This window comes from Dendrobates tinctorius, unplaced genomic scaffold (assembly GCF_039654945.1).
Source record: "Dendrobates tinctorius isolate UK_male_01 unplaced genomic scaffold, ASM3965494v1 ptg000122l, whole genome shotgun sequence".
Lineage (NCBI taxonomy): Eukaryota > Metazoa > Chordata > Amphibia > Anura > Dendrobatidae > Dendrobates > Dendrobates tinctorius.
The window spans coordinates 980,349-995,611 of NW_027361790.1; the positions used below are offsets into that span (position 1 = coordinate 980,349).

Here is a 15,263-nt window from a genome sequence, read left to right on the forward strand (position 1 = left end):
TAAGTGGTCGCTAGTGAGCTGATACACAGGCAGATCTCACCAGCGACATCGCAGGGGTCAGGGGTCACTACTTACCTGTCAGACGAGGAAATCCTGACGTCTTCCCATGTCCAAGCGTTGCTCGTCGGTGCCACAGGAAGCCCAGCAGGAAGCTGACGACGAGAAATGGTCCAGGATGTTCTCGCGCGATCAGCGTTAATCAGCGGGGGAGCCGGTCGTAGGTAAGTATCAGACAGCGATATCGCTAGCAATATCGCTGCTACATCACAAAACCAGTGACGTTACAGTGATATCGCTTAGTGTGACCGGCCCTTAAATCAAATCATTGTAACGGGCTTACCTAATTTCTTTAACTGGGTAACATATCTACTATTAAAATTCGGCCTCATTGTGATGACCGCTGTAATGTTCTTGTAGGGAAATCGAGGTTGTCCACATATATCGATTTTATTCTATGTATAAGAAACAACGTCAGTTCCATTATAACGTTTATTATTTGCATAATGTAACCAATGTTGTTAGTAATTATAACATTATCTCTATGAGAACAGTTTTGTTTTTTCATTGAATACCATTTTGATTGTATAATGAAGAACATAGCCCTTATTTCATTTACCAAAATTATCATAAACTATCCTCTAATATTTTGGAAAACTACCAAACTTTAACAGTATACTTCATTTACAAATCATGACCTGTAGCACAGTAGGGGCCTAAAAGATGGAGTCCAAAGTTACCTTTATTTGCCTCAATGAATTCATTGGCTCTAATAAGGCCACGTCTGAATTCCATTTTTTAGATTTTTTGACGGAAGCCCCAATGTAGTCATGAAAAGGTGTAATGTGAATCTGGCCTAAAATATGCAATCAAACCACAAATGAATGTTTGTTCATTTGATACTTTGGGCCCCCATACATGTTAGGCTAATGTCAGCTGAAAGGGCTGATATTGACATGTCTGGCCAACGGTCTAATATGTATAGGGGGCGGTTGACTGATGGATGGAAGAGATGTTGATCACGCATATCTGATTTTGGACTGCTGATTTATTTTTTCCATGAGATATGCTGCCAGCCAAAGTGTCGATCAGAGAACATAGGAGTGAGTGCTCCTGTACATGGGAGAGTCTGCTGAGATGACTGTAGGCTGAAGGATCGGTCAGCTGACAGCCATCCAAGGTGTATGGCCAGCATTTTGTCCCGATTCGTCAAGGCCGGCATCCACAATGCTGGTTCTTCTTCAAGATGGCGCAGTAGCAGCTCTTGGATCACAGCTATAGACACTGATAGCTGCTACTGCGTAGGCAGTGCCATCTTGGAGGAGGAATTTTTATTTCTTCTCCAGTAAGATGGTGCCGCCGGTGCATGCGCAGTGACAGCTATCGGATCACAGCTGTATGCACCGTCCGATAACTGCTATTGTGCAGGTGTTGTGGGCACCATTTTCAATTTTTTTCCCCTAGCTGGATAACACCAAGAAAATGTAATATTGGCACACTTAACATGCGATTATGCTGCAGAGCAGGTGCCATGGCCAGCACCTGCCTGCAGAAGGGTTTTTGTCTCTTTTTTCAGTATGTTAGGTGTTCATTATGTAAACTAGGGGGCAGGTCAGTGAGGGATCAGTGACCTGTCAGCAGTCTGCATTATGAATACCTAATCAGAGCACCAGATACCCCAGGCCCACCTAAGGGCGTGAGAATGTCAACACAAAACTGAAAATAAAGATTAAAGAAAAAACCAAAAGATGGATTTCATCAACCAAGATATCATTTTAATCAGTATAATGGTGCCGACATGACAGTGTCTGTAGGTTACTGTGCACAATCCCGCTGACAGGTTCACTTTAAGCAGTGTGTATTTATTTTAGAAAATGTACTACAAGGAAAAAAGTGTACTATGGGTCTTTTTTTATTTTTTTAATGGAAACCTATTGGTGACGTATTTCTATACAGTCACACACGGGCAGCATGTGGCTCAGGGATTAGCACTGTTGCTTTGCAGCACTGGGGTCCTGGGTTTGAATCCCACCAAGGACAACTCCTGTTTCATCCCACACTATAAAGACTCTCCAATGCGGACATCTGATAGCGTTGTGGAATATGATGGTGCTATATAAGTAAGCATAATAAGCAGCAGGATGCGTTGCATGAGAGGTAAGCATTGAGAAATTATTGCAATGCATACTTCCAAAGGCTAAAACAATATGTCTATAGAGCCTGGCAGGCAATGATTCGTCTTGCATAGTGTTTCTAAATATACAATAAATATATATCATAAATTACTCAACAACAGTCTTTAGATTATTTTTCTCCTCGTGAATATTGAGCACTTATTGATATTGGTTCAGACAAAGTAAACTGAATGTCTGTGTCTTATCTCAACAGGTTTATAGATGAAATGTAAATCTTCTTCAGGATGGGACAGAGTGAAGAATGCAGAAGATAGCAATTGGAATTGGAATTCTGGATGGATGAGGCTCTCCTACAGTGGAAGTGTTTTAGACCAATATGCTAATACTGAAGGCTCGAAGACAGATCTGCAGATTTGCAAGGGTTAGCGCTTGGGTTTGATAAATGCTTTTGTTAATCATTTGAGGACTCAGTAAAGTTCGGAGCGCTATTGTGATGGAAGAAAAGGCACATCTGTGTATTTGTAACTCCCAACTTGTGGATTAGTTTGCTGATATCTGTTCTAAAGGGCAAAAGTAGATGTGATGGATGTGTCTTCAGAAATGAGCAAGCATGGGAAGAATCCAATAAGTCATAAACTAGAAGATCAGAAGAAGGTAAGGTTGCATTTGAAAGACTGCTTTTGATTTTTTTTTATTATTTGCATTTGTGTAATTTGCCTTAAAATCAACCGATAAATCCATTTTATCAAGCAATGCATGTCAAACCTGGATACTATAAAATATTGACTGTTTAAAGGTTTAAAGACTTAATCAAACAAGAGTAAAGAGTGTTGATACCCAGATGAACACCTAATCTAATAATAATAATGAAAAAAAAAATTGCAGCTAAAACATTTGGGATATATACCTATATACATAGACAGGTACTAAGAAAATTTAATTTTTAATTGTTATCCTCAGTATATTCTTGTACTGTATTATATAGCACTGTGTATTTACAATTGCCCATTTTGTCCTACCCAGTTAATTCTTCTCTTTTCCATTAAGTCTATTACATCACATAATTAAAAACTGACTAGCTGAATCCTTCTAAGCTATATGTAGAAACAGTCTGTTTTCCCCGCATGACTCATGAGTCACTGCAAATGTGAATGATTTCTGTAGGGAAAAGAGACTACCTACTTCTACAAAGAGCAGAGAAAAGAGAAGAATTTACTGGGTAGGATGGTAAAATGAGCAATTGTAAGTACACAGTTCTATGTAATATGATGACTGCAGTATATTAAGAGGATAAAAACATTGATAGGAGTGCTCTTTAATCATGCTTTGCCCTAGTATGTGTGTAGGAATAGGGTGTAGATAGTAAAAGTAATGTTTCAACAAGTGCTAACATTTATGAGGCACGAGAACCAACAAGAGAAAACAAGCATAATTTATACAGTCGAATGTTCTAAATGTATCGGACATATGGCAAACAGGCACTCTAATCCCAAAAGTCAAACAATACTTCAAAAAGTGATTAAACACACTAAAAATGTGCCAATGATCCTAACTTCCCAGTAGTTATTGTCTGTCACTAGTTCTGAACAATATTTAAGTGGCAAAATCGCTGGAATTATTAGCTATTCCCTATTAGAAATATAAGCACTTGCTTCTATTAAAACAGATGTAATGCCTATTTTATCAATAAAATCTCACACTTGTATTTTCCTTATTATCATTATTATTATGATTATTATTCTGCTTGTTTTCCCAATGTTTTCTTTGTACCCGGAATGTAGTAGTGAGTGCTAAAGATTGCAGACTGAATTGTAATATGAAACATCTGTTTATTTTATTGTTGCTTCATTTTGTAAGTAAATCCTATTTCAGTTTAAGTGCACAATTTGTGTTGCTATGACAGTCATGAAGTAGTCATTATCTTAACAAACCTACTTTTAGGAGCTGATATCCAAATCTCATACAGCACTTTTATTTTTTACTGTTACATAGTTATATAGGTTGAAAAAAGACGTAGGTCCATCAAGTTCGACACTTCTTCACCAATTATACATTTTGTCACTAATTTACCTATAATCCACAATGTTATGTGTATCGATGAAATCATCCAGCCATTTTTTAAAAGCTGTTATAGTGTCTGCCCCAATACGTCTTGTGGTAGGGCATTTCACAGTCTGACTGCTCTAACTGTAAAGAATCCTTTCCTATTTAGCTGTTGGAATCCCCTTTCTTACACACGTAATGAGTGCTCTTTGGTCCTAAGTACGGTGCTTGGAAGGAGCAAGTCATGCGCCAATCCTTTGTACTGACCACACATATTTATACATATAAATGAGATCCACTCTGATGCGTCTATTTTCTAAACCAAACGAGCCCAACTTTTCCAACCTCTCATCATATGTGAGGCCTTCCATCAATGGTAATAATCTAGTTGCCCACCATTCAACCGACTCTAATTTCTGAATATATTTTTTTAAATGTGGAGCCCAAAACTGGATCCCATAATTTAGATGTGGCCTCACAAACTATTTATAAAGGGGTATCAATATGTTGGGATCGCAGGATTTTATCTCTTTTTATACACCCTAAAATCTTGTTTGCTTTTGTGACTGCTGATTGACATTGAGTCCTGCTGCCCAGGTTACTTGTAACTAGAATACCCAAGTCCTTCTCTTGTTCTGAAATCCTGAGTATACTCTCATTTAATGTACACACAGCAATAGATCCTAGGTGCATTACTCTACGTTTATCCACATTAAACCTCATTTGCCAAGTGTTTGCCCATTCAGTCATCTTATTCAGATCATTTTGCAATATTGTAATGTTAAGGTCAGATTTTAATATCCTACACAGTGTGATGTCATTAGCAAAGACTGACACTTCACTCTCAATCCCATACACAAGGTCATTAATAAAGAGGTTTAATAGAATCTGTCCTAGCACAGATCCTTGCAATACCCCACTGCTGACTATATCCCATTTAGAGACTGTACTATTTATGACAACACCTGTCATGTCTTATTCTTCAGGAATCCATGCTGGTTGTCGGTTATTTTATTACTCTCTGCAATATATTTCTGCAGGTTATCACTTCTAATGCCATCAAAAACTGTGTACACTACTGATGTCAAGTTTACCGGACAGTAGTTGCTTGGATCTACCTTCTTACCTTCTTATATATCGGTATCACAGCAGCCATCCTCCAATTTTGTGGCACCAACCCTTTTACAAGAGAGTCTAAGAATATAAGATACAGAAGTCTGTCAATTACTGAGCTAAATTTCATTAGTATCTGTAGATGAATGCTATCTGGGTCGGGGAATTTGTCAATGTTTAATTTGCTCAGACGCAGGCGTATCTCGTCTTGTGTTAAACTAGTTATATCAGGTGATGAACTTTGGTTTTTGTATTGTTGAATGATCCCTGCAACAGTCAGTTCATTGGTGAACTCGAATGAAAATTGCCTGTTTAGTATCTCAGCCTTTTCTTTGTTCTCTATAATTATCTTATTATAGTCCTTTGAGAGGCCCATACCATCATTTTTTTATTTTTGACATTGATGTGCTTATAAAAATTATGGGATTTATTTTAATGTTGTTGGCGATTTGTTTCTCTGTGGATAACTTTGCTAGCTTGATTTTTTTTACATTTCTTATTGATATCTACACCTGAAATGCAATTTCTGTATTCTCCGCCTTCAAGATTTTGAACGCCCTTTGTTTTAGTCTTATTATACTTTATATGGTCTTATTTATCTATAATGGTTTCTTTTTATTCCTGGATGTTTAATTTCCAGAGGGTATACGTTTTTAACAGGATTCTAATAGTATACCCTTAACCACTTCACGCAGCATCCAATTTCTGTTTTTCAATTTCCCTTTTTATTCATCTTATTCCCAGATCCATAACATTTTATTTTTCTGTCAATATGGTTGTGTGAGGACTTGCTTTTTGTGAGACGAATTGTACTTTTGAATCACACCATTGGTTTTACCATGTAGTGAACTGGATAATGGGAAAAAAATTTCAAGTGTGGTTAAATTGCAAAACAGTGCAATTCCACAATAGTTATTTGTCTTTTTTTTACCATATTCACTAAATGCTAAAAGTGACCTGTCATTATGATTCTTAAGGTCATTATGAGTTCGTAGATACCAAGCATGAATAGTTCTTATTTTTTATTTAAGTGGTAAAAAAAAAATTCAAAGTTTGTGAAAACAAAAAAAATAGCACCATTTTCTGAGACCCGTAGCATCTCCATTTTTCATGATCTGGAGCCGGGCAAGGGCTTATTTTTATTGCACCTTGAGCTGACATTTCTATTGACACTGTGTGATATGATGTGTGATGTGATGTTTGAATGCCTGTTATTGCATTATATTGCAATGTTTTGAATTTTTTATTGTTTTATTTTGAATGGGGCAAAAGGGGAGTGATTTGAACTTTTTATATTTAAATTTTTTAAATATTTGTTAAAACTTTTTTTTTCACTTTTTACTTGCTTCAATAGTCTCCTTAGGATACCTGAAGCTGAGATAATCTGATCGCTTGTGCTACACCTACACATAGCCCTACAGCCCTGCTGTGTGTAGCTAAAATACTCATCTGCTGGCAGATTGACTAAAGCAACCACAGGCGTCTCCTGCAGACTCCGGGTTGTCATGCCCATCCATTGGCGACCCATGGTCATGTGACACGGACGCCGATGGGCATGCTTTGTGATGCACTTACGGCGCATGCATGTTAAATGCCGCTGTCAAAGATTGACAGCGGCATTTAACATGTTAACAGCTGCTGGTGGATCGCGATTCCACCCACGACTGTTAGGGGCACATGTCAGCTGATCAAATCAGCTGATATGTGCAGGAAAAGATGCGGGCTCAGTGCCGGAGCCCATATCAATGGGGAAGACCTGACATGTGCTGGGGTTTAACATGCACCATTTATGGTCGTTATCCTCGGTTACCATGACATGGTCCCAGTCTACACGATTAAGCTCTTTTCTTAATTTGTTGCAATCAGCTTTGATAAAGTTCAAGGTTTTTGTAATTCACATTTTGATTGTTTGTTTGAAAATTACTTTGAAACTTGCCATATTATGGTCGCTGCATCCCAAATGCTCCCTGACCTGTAGATCTGAAATGGTATCTGGTTTATTTGACAGAACCAGATCTAGCAGATTATCTCTTCTGGTTGATTCATCTACCAGCTGAGAGAGGCAAGACCGGACGCCTGCCCCAAAGGGGCTACAGGGAGGGCGCACATGACTAAGGAGGGATGCTAGGCCTGAGGGTTAGTGAAGGGTAAGGTGTAGTGCTTTTGTGTTTGTGGGGAAGGTGTGGGTTGGAGCTATGGGGCTTATGGTGCAATGTGAGTTGGCAGGGAGTGGTCAGTAGTGCTTTGTGCTTGTGGGGAAGGTGTGGGTTGGAGCTATGGGGCTTATTGTGCAATGTGAGTTGGCAGGGAGTGGTCAGTAGTGGGATGGATATATAGGGCAGAACTGTGGGGGGATGGTCATTCCTTACCTTGCAGACGTCCGGAATCGTCAGCTCCTCACATCTGGGACTTCAGCTTGAATCTTTGGATCCAGAAGATGGAATACCTCGTGGTACAGATGAAGAGGATGATGGAGCAGTGCGGCCAGCAGTGGATGAAGGAACAGCTGCAGCGATGGTCTGGTGATGGCGACGGCGGAGAAGATGGGACCCCTCTGCCTCCGAAGCGGCAGCGACGATCACGGCCTCCTGAGCACCTCAGCCCGGAGTTAAGTTTGCAGCGGAGGATGAGCCCCAATAGCAGACCTGTTGCAGAAGACATCGCGGGGCCGGAGCCAGAAGTCGAGAAGCAGGCAGCAAGGTAACGGGGCGGTGAGTGACGTGGCCGGCCTCCCCTCCATTTCGGATCGCGTCACACAGTGGTGACACGCACGTCGCGGCCACGTTACCCGGCGTGGTCACCTGACCCGGCGCGGTCATCGGCATCGGTGGACGGCGGTGACGTGACGCGGCAAGGAGCCCGGTGGCGAGGTGGTGTGTGACTTCACCGGCCTCATTTCCTTTCTCGCGGCGCTGGGGGGAAGCGTGCGGTGGCTCGGTCATGTGGCCACCCTTCAGCTGCCAGGGGCCACAGGTCATGTGGTCCGGCGTCGCGTTCCCCCGGCGTTGGGTGCCAGATTCAGGAGGTGTTGCCTGCAACCTCCCCCCCCTGTTTGAGGCTCCGAGCCAGTGACTTTTTGCCATGCATTCCCGGACGGACAGTCGGTCTGGGCACTGGCGCTGCGGCCCAGGAGGGCTGCAGTCGGCGTAGATCCATGGAGAAGATCGCAGTTGCGGTGCTCGACGCGGAGGACACGTGACGGCTGTTCCGTGGGGTTCCGCGGAGTCAGCCTAGTAAGTAAGGCTCACTTAAACCTTTATTAATGTCTAGATTATATTGGTTGGGAAGGGTGTTGCTACGTATGGTTTCGGGTGTTTGTCTGGGGGTTCGGAAAGATGCGCGGCTGGTCCATGTGGACAGCGTTCGAATCTGTGAGGGAATGGTTGCTTTGTGGTCCAGGAGGCTGTTTTGTGCACTTCATGAGTGTTGGGAGGTATTTTTTAATTTCATGCTAGTTTGCTTTTATGATAGTGGGTATATCTATAGGTGACGACATCATTTTATTTTGGTTAGTATAATTGTGCTTGCATTCTCTGGGTGTTTGTGTATGACTGGTGGTGATTCCATGGCGGTTTGTGAGTAATTCAGGTGGTGATACGGATATTGGCAGAGCGGTGGTGGATAGCCATATCCATGCCAGTTTTATGGTTTATTGTTATAGGCATGGGGTCTTTGGGCTGGAGGATTATCGCCGCGCCAAGTATTTGATAAGGGTTTGATGGTAGTTCACTGATCTGGTGAGCTGTTTTATTGCCGCGCCTAGTATTTGATAAGGGTTGATGTTAGTTCATTGATGTGGTGAGCAGTTTTATCGCCGCGCCTAGTATTTGATAAGGGTTTGATGGTAGTTCACTGATGTGGTGAGCAGTTTAATTGCCGCGCCTAGTATTTGATAAGGGCTTGATGGTAGTTCACTGATGTGGTGAGCAGTTTTATCGCCGCGCCTAGTATTTGATAAGGGTTGGATGGCAGTTCACTGACTTGGTGATCTGTTTGGGTAGTGCATCGGGCGGCTTAATCTTTCACGTTATAGTGGGGTGTGTTCTATTGCTGGTCAGAGGTGAGGGGGTAGGTGGTCGAGTTTTCATTAGGGTGTGTTTTATTTATATGCCGGGTTCGGTTCTCCAATAGGGGCTTTGAGTGTACTAAGGGTTTTCATGTTCACTAGGGGCATTTTGGTTTGTTGCGGCAGACGTTCTGGTGAGGTCGAGATGCTTGGGACGGCAGATCTTTCAGGAACCTGCCTTTCTGGCAGCAATGGATGACATTTCCCCCGGGGGGCTTGGAGTTGACCTTTTACTGGATTTGTTTTCCTGGTTAATTTCTGGGGGTACGTAGATATGGCGTGGAGCTGGGGTTATGGTTGGTCAATGTCCGGTTGTTGAGGTCCGTGGTTTGGTTTCTGTGTGGTAGTCGGGGATTATCTGGTATTAGGGATGGTGCAGTGCTTATTTTCTGTTCATGGTCCAACCTGGGACTACTATCTGGTATTAGGGAAGGTGGTGTGCTTATTTCTGTTCATGGTCCAACCCTTGACTACTTTGGGTTTCTTCATGCTCAGGGCGTTGTTGCGGTTATCATGTGTTTGGATAAGTCAAAGTGTTTGATTCACCTGGGGCCCTATGTCTAAGTCAGGTTAGGTTAACGAGTACATCGTGTCAGGTCGGGTGTCGTTATTAGGTTCCCGTGTATATCGCGCTGCTGTTTTGGGGGGTTGATTTTGGTTATTGAATATGTGGGGCTACGATCCACTGGGTTTTTTTGCATGATCTGCAGTCATATGGCGTTCTTACGGTAATTTGCTGGTCGTGGCTGCCCTGGGGCAGTTTTAACAACTTTTGTACGTAAGGACTGGTGGGTTCTCACTGCGGCTCTTTAGGGTTGCCGATTGAGCTTTTGGCAGACTGTATCGGGTGGTATTTGTTACAGCCGTTGATTGCAGCTACGTAGGAGTTTATTATACAGAGTGGATAGTTTTTCGTTACAATGGGCTAGGAGGTTTATTGTGGGTGCAGCTGGTCCTGCTTTGCCTTCTGGGTATACAGCTCTCCTTAGAGTCTTTTCTTTTTGGGTGCCCCCGGACGGGGGGGCCAGGGTGAAGTGTTGCGCAAGGATGATGCAACATTTGAGTTGGGTAACCCAGCGTGTGCTTTACTGGTCTCGGGGGTCCTGGTTGGTGAACGGTTTGTTTATCCAGTGGGTGTTGTTCCATTTGTCAGGAATTCTGTATAGAGCATGAGGCAGGACATGTTGTTTCGATGGCCGTGTGAATGGTCTCCCGCGTGGGTGTAGCCCGTCCGGCAATACATGGCTATGTCATTTATTCCGTTATGCGCACTTGTCAGGACCGGCTGGTATTATGGGGACATGGTTGTGGTGCAGCGCTGCTGCGGGGGAGGTGTACTTTAGGTAGTGGGTGAGCAGGTTGCAGCTATAACATTACTTTCATTAATGTCGGGCTGGTGGTACGCTGTGGCAGGGGAAGCTAGTGCGATGTGCATCGACTTTTAATGACTCTAAGGACCTGGTAATCGTCTGGGGCTGTGCTCCGTTTGGGGGTGCTTTTTGCGGTGCTTTAAGGCTGAGTGGTGGACAAGCATCGGGCACCGGTGAGTGCAATGTTTTGACGGATGGCCCGGGTTTATGGTGTCTGGGGTTTTCGGGAGACGTGATGTGTGTCTGAGTTTTCCTGGACTTCAGGTGGTGTGGAGTCGCTTTTCTTTCTTTTGTGAGTAGTGTCGAATCCGCAGTTCAGCTGGGAATGGGTGCGGAGTACATCTCACTTTTGGTAAGAGGGTGGCAACAATAGTGTTGTGATTCTGGGTTCGAAGTGCACGGGTGATGCACACAATTAATTCGTTCTGGGTCGTGGTGATTACGGTGTGGATTGGTTTATGTTTTCTAGTTGGGTGGATATTTTAAGATAGATGCTATCACGCAGGTTTGACGGGACCAACAGCGTTTTGGTACTGCACGTGTGTGGTGGAGACTTGGTCGCTGGGGCGTCAAGGAGTTTGATCTGAGACATCGGGCCTGAAAGCTCCTGCCTGGGAGCCATGCTCGTGTTGTTGTTCATGACTATATAGTGGGGCACGTTTTTCAAGAATCTGTCGGAGGTTGGGGAACCAATGTAGGTTCTTTTGTTCACGGCAATAATGGTTGGCTTTGATTAATTATTAGGTGAAGTATAATTTTCAGAGGCGCCTGCATTGTTGCGGTCTCAACGAGGCAGATGCGGCGGCTCAGGTTGGGGACTGGTCGCGCAGGCGGTGCATAGGATTGGACGATGCGGTTGGCTAGTTGCAGGTCTTGGGTCTGGCTGACCTTGTTGTACTGGTATTTTGGTGTAGGTTGGCATTGTGAGGTCTAATGGGGATCAGTTTTGATTGATTGGTCTTGGTACAGAAACATTGGTTACTCGAGCCGCAGAGTCGGCTCGGGTTGGGTTTTTGGTGGTGGTACTCGCACGTACAAGGTGTCATACGTGCTCGTGGTGGCGGAAAGGAGGGGGGTATTTGAAGTCGGTGGATTGCACAAAGAGTGGGGGGGTGAACCCAGTGCAGGAGCGGGTTACCCCTGGTGGTGCAATGGTATACTTGGTTAAGGTGGGTCCCAGCTGTGCTGGGTCACAGCGGGACATGTTAACGTGGAACCCTGCTGTGCTCGGTCACAGCGGGGCATGTTAACGTGGGTCCCTGCTGGGCTGGGTCCCAGCAGGACATTGGTTGGGCAACACTCGGCTGGGTGTCCTCGAGCCGGTGTGGTGCGGCTGAGGGCACGTGGTGGAGCTGGTGTTGCAATCATGTACAATGGGTTTTGCAACACTCGGCTGGGTGTCCTCGAGCCGGTGTGGTGCGGCTGAGGGCACGTGGTGGAGCTGGTGTTGCAATCATGTACAATGGACTCTTCATTTACCCCCCCTCCTTTTGCTGGTGGTTATGTTTATGGAATATTTCTACTTTTATGGATAAAATGTTATTGCTTGTTTGGTGTTAATAAATGGGGCTGCTGTGGCCTTTTACATCCAATGTCACGCAGTCGTGTCTTATTTAAGTTAAGAAGGGGTAAGTGTGGGTTTTTGGGAGGGGTCATTACAGTGAAGCCGTCAGTCAGACTTTCCTAAGTCAAGGTAATTGTCCTGAATTGCGGTTAAGAACTTGCAGCTTTTAGCACAAACAGAAGATTCTATGTCCCATTGAATGTCTGTATAGCTAAAATCCCCCATAAGAACCTAATTAATATTATGCCTTTTTAATTTGTTGCATTTCCTCCTTTATCTATTCAGATATATTAGGAGGCTGTAGCAAACTCCAATTAACAGCTTTCCATTATTGCCAGGATATGTACTTTGACCCACACTGACTCTACATTGGCTCAGCTCTGACCAATGTCATCATTGAGCACAGGTCTTAAGTTAGATTTAATAAAAATACAACCCCCCACCTTTTCTGTCCTCTCTAAATGTAGTGTAACCTTCTATGTTTGTCACACAGTCATGGCTTTCATCCAGCCAGGTCATGGCTTTCGTCAACACCGTATTCTGTGGATGACATAAGAGTCTCCAGTTCATTCACTTTGTTTTCAAGACTTCTGCATTTGCAAGCAATGTACTATTAGCACAATTATTACTCATTCTTACCTACCTATGTTCCTTGCATGTTCCAGCCACCCCTAATTCCTAATTGAGCTGTCTCTCTCTCTCTGTCTACTCTATCTATCCGCTTTAACATATCTACCCTCCTTTCGCCCAGATCTTAGTGTAAAAGCTCCTTCATCCATCTGATCATGATCCATCCCTACTGTAGAGCCTGTAACCGACAGAGATGTTGGCCCAGTTCTCCATGAACCCAAATCCTTTCTTCCTGTACTAATTTCTAAGTCGCTTATTTATCTCCCTAAGCTCCTGCAGTCTTTCTAGAGACGCTGGCAGCATCGGCAGTATTTCTGAAAACACCACCATGGAGGCTTCTCTCCTAGTTCCCTGTAATCATTTTTAAGGACCTTCCACCTCCCTTTAGCTTTGTCATTGACCACTGGATTTTTCCCAGCCCCACCCTGCAATATGTCTATCTGTTCTGGAATATGCCAAACCTGCGCACCTGGCAGACAACACACTGTTCGGCATTCAGTCTCGGTGGCAGATGACTCTGTCCATCTATTTATAGAGTCCCCTACCACCAGCATCTTTCTGGCTTTTGCTGCATTGCTATTCCCTCCTTCCTACAGCAGTCGTTTTCCTGGTTGCTAGGAGCAACGTCCTGCTGTAGTGATCCCAGTCCTGGGCTTGCATTCCTAATACCAGCCAGATATATTCACCCTCAAACGGCTGTTCAAGGAATGCATACATCTCACAAGACACACTCCTGGTAGCATTGTCTATGGAACACTTAAAATACAGCCTTTTCTCTGCTCAGCATCCCTCACTTAGAGTATATGGCACTTGTAGTCCTCCAACCAGCAAGTACAGCTGTTTATACTGAAAAGTAAAAGAAAAGCATGTTGTACGTTGATGGCGCATCCCATATCTGCTCACCATACTAAAACTTGGGTCAGTTATGTCCACAAGGTGTGCACATGATTGGCGGTGTGCAGCTCCATGTGCTCATTCACATAATGGACTAACACAAGAGCTGCCTACTACTGACTTGCACTAGCTTGTGCCGCAGACCAGACTTGTGCTTGCTGTACACAGACAGCACACTGACCAAATATATACTTGTGTGAATGGAGCCATAAGGCTACGGTGTCAGATCTTGTCCCATTTTAACATCCATAAAAAAAATTTCAAAAAATTTTTTCGTCCATTTTCATACATTTTTGTCTATGTTTTGCATCTGTTTTACATTTTTTTTTTTATTAGCCATCATTCATAGCTGATTTTTTTCTTTTTCATTCACATTTCACAATGGATGTGTGAATGGTCCCATAAAACTCCACGGGTCAGTGTATTCTCCATTTTGACAACTGGATCCAGTGCACAAAAAACACCCGTTACAAGTGAAAGAAAACAAATGGCTAATGGATCCGATTGCCATAGTCTTCAATGTTAAAAAAAAGTGTCCTACAAGGATCAGTTATGTAAAAATAGACTAAAAAGTTGTGTCTTCACAAGTTTTTGCCAACAAGTTGCTGTTGGACCCGTTCTATCTGATCACTACTGGACATGTGAACATAGTGTGACAAAGTCACTGGTAAAGTAATGGAGGGGAAATATGTGTCTCAATGCTTAATGGCGGCAGTGATGTGAAACCAGAGTATTTTCCTCCAGCACACTACGTGATGGTGGGTTATGTTAAAGTTTCGTACATGGGCTGGTTTTATGTGGGCAACCATAGAGTGAGTGGGAGGGTGCCCACCTTATCTCCACCTGCACCGACATGTACTGACAGGACCTGTGTGATGTCACAATCATGTGGTCAGTCACATGATGGATAGGAGTCACATGGTCTAGGGTTTAAGTGGCGAGCTCTGCAAGACGGCAGTGTGCAGTATACCTGAAGAGGAAATATTCCAGGAAAGTGTTAGTGCCCGTGTGGCATGTTATGGACCTGTACCGTGGACACTATACCTGTGAGCAGGCTGAACCCCGCTAGGAAAAGGACTATTTTCTTTCTTTTTATTTTGTTGTGCTGTTTTGCCCAGAGGGCCATGTTTATTTTCCCTTGCTTGGTTTATATGGCCTCAATAAACCAAGCATGTTCTTTAAGAGACAGTGTTCCGTTTATAACTCTGTGCCCAGCCGAGTGAGACGCTCTACCACAATAGCCTTAGTGATATGTGGAAGTAAACAATGCCTTACAATTCAATGACCTACCAATATGTTAAGAAACCAGTGCCCTACTTCCTTCCTGTGGTTTTTACATTTGCAGTTGTGTAGTTTTTCATGAACTCGTATAACCTTACTTCACGACTGCGCTTCATACATGAATCCAGCTTTTTTTGTTCCCAATAGTCCCTATTTTTTATTTTAGATAT

General features: G+C 43.3%; 1 protein-coding gene across 1 annotated transcript in view; it reads left to right on the forward strand.

Moving 5' to 3' along the window:
- NAV3 (neuron navigator 3) overlaps window positions 1–15,263 on the forward strand; it is a 1,131,823-nt gene that overhangs the window by 283,936 nt on the left and 832,624 nt on the right. Inside the window, exon 2 of the mRNA XM_073541506.1 lies at window positions 2,386–2,786. Within this exon, the coding sequence (XP_073397607.1) occupies window positions 2,715–2,786 (72 nt within the window). The 5' untranslated portion in view covers window positions 2,386–2,714. The remainder of the gene's footprint in view (window positions 1–2,385; window positions 2,787–15,263) is intronic.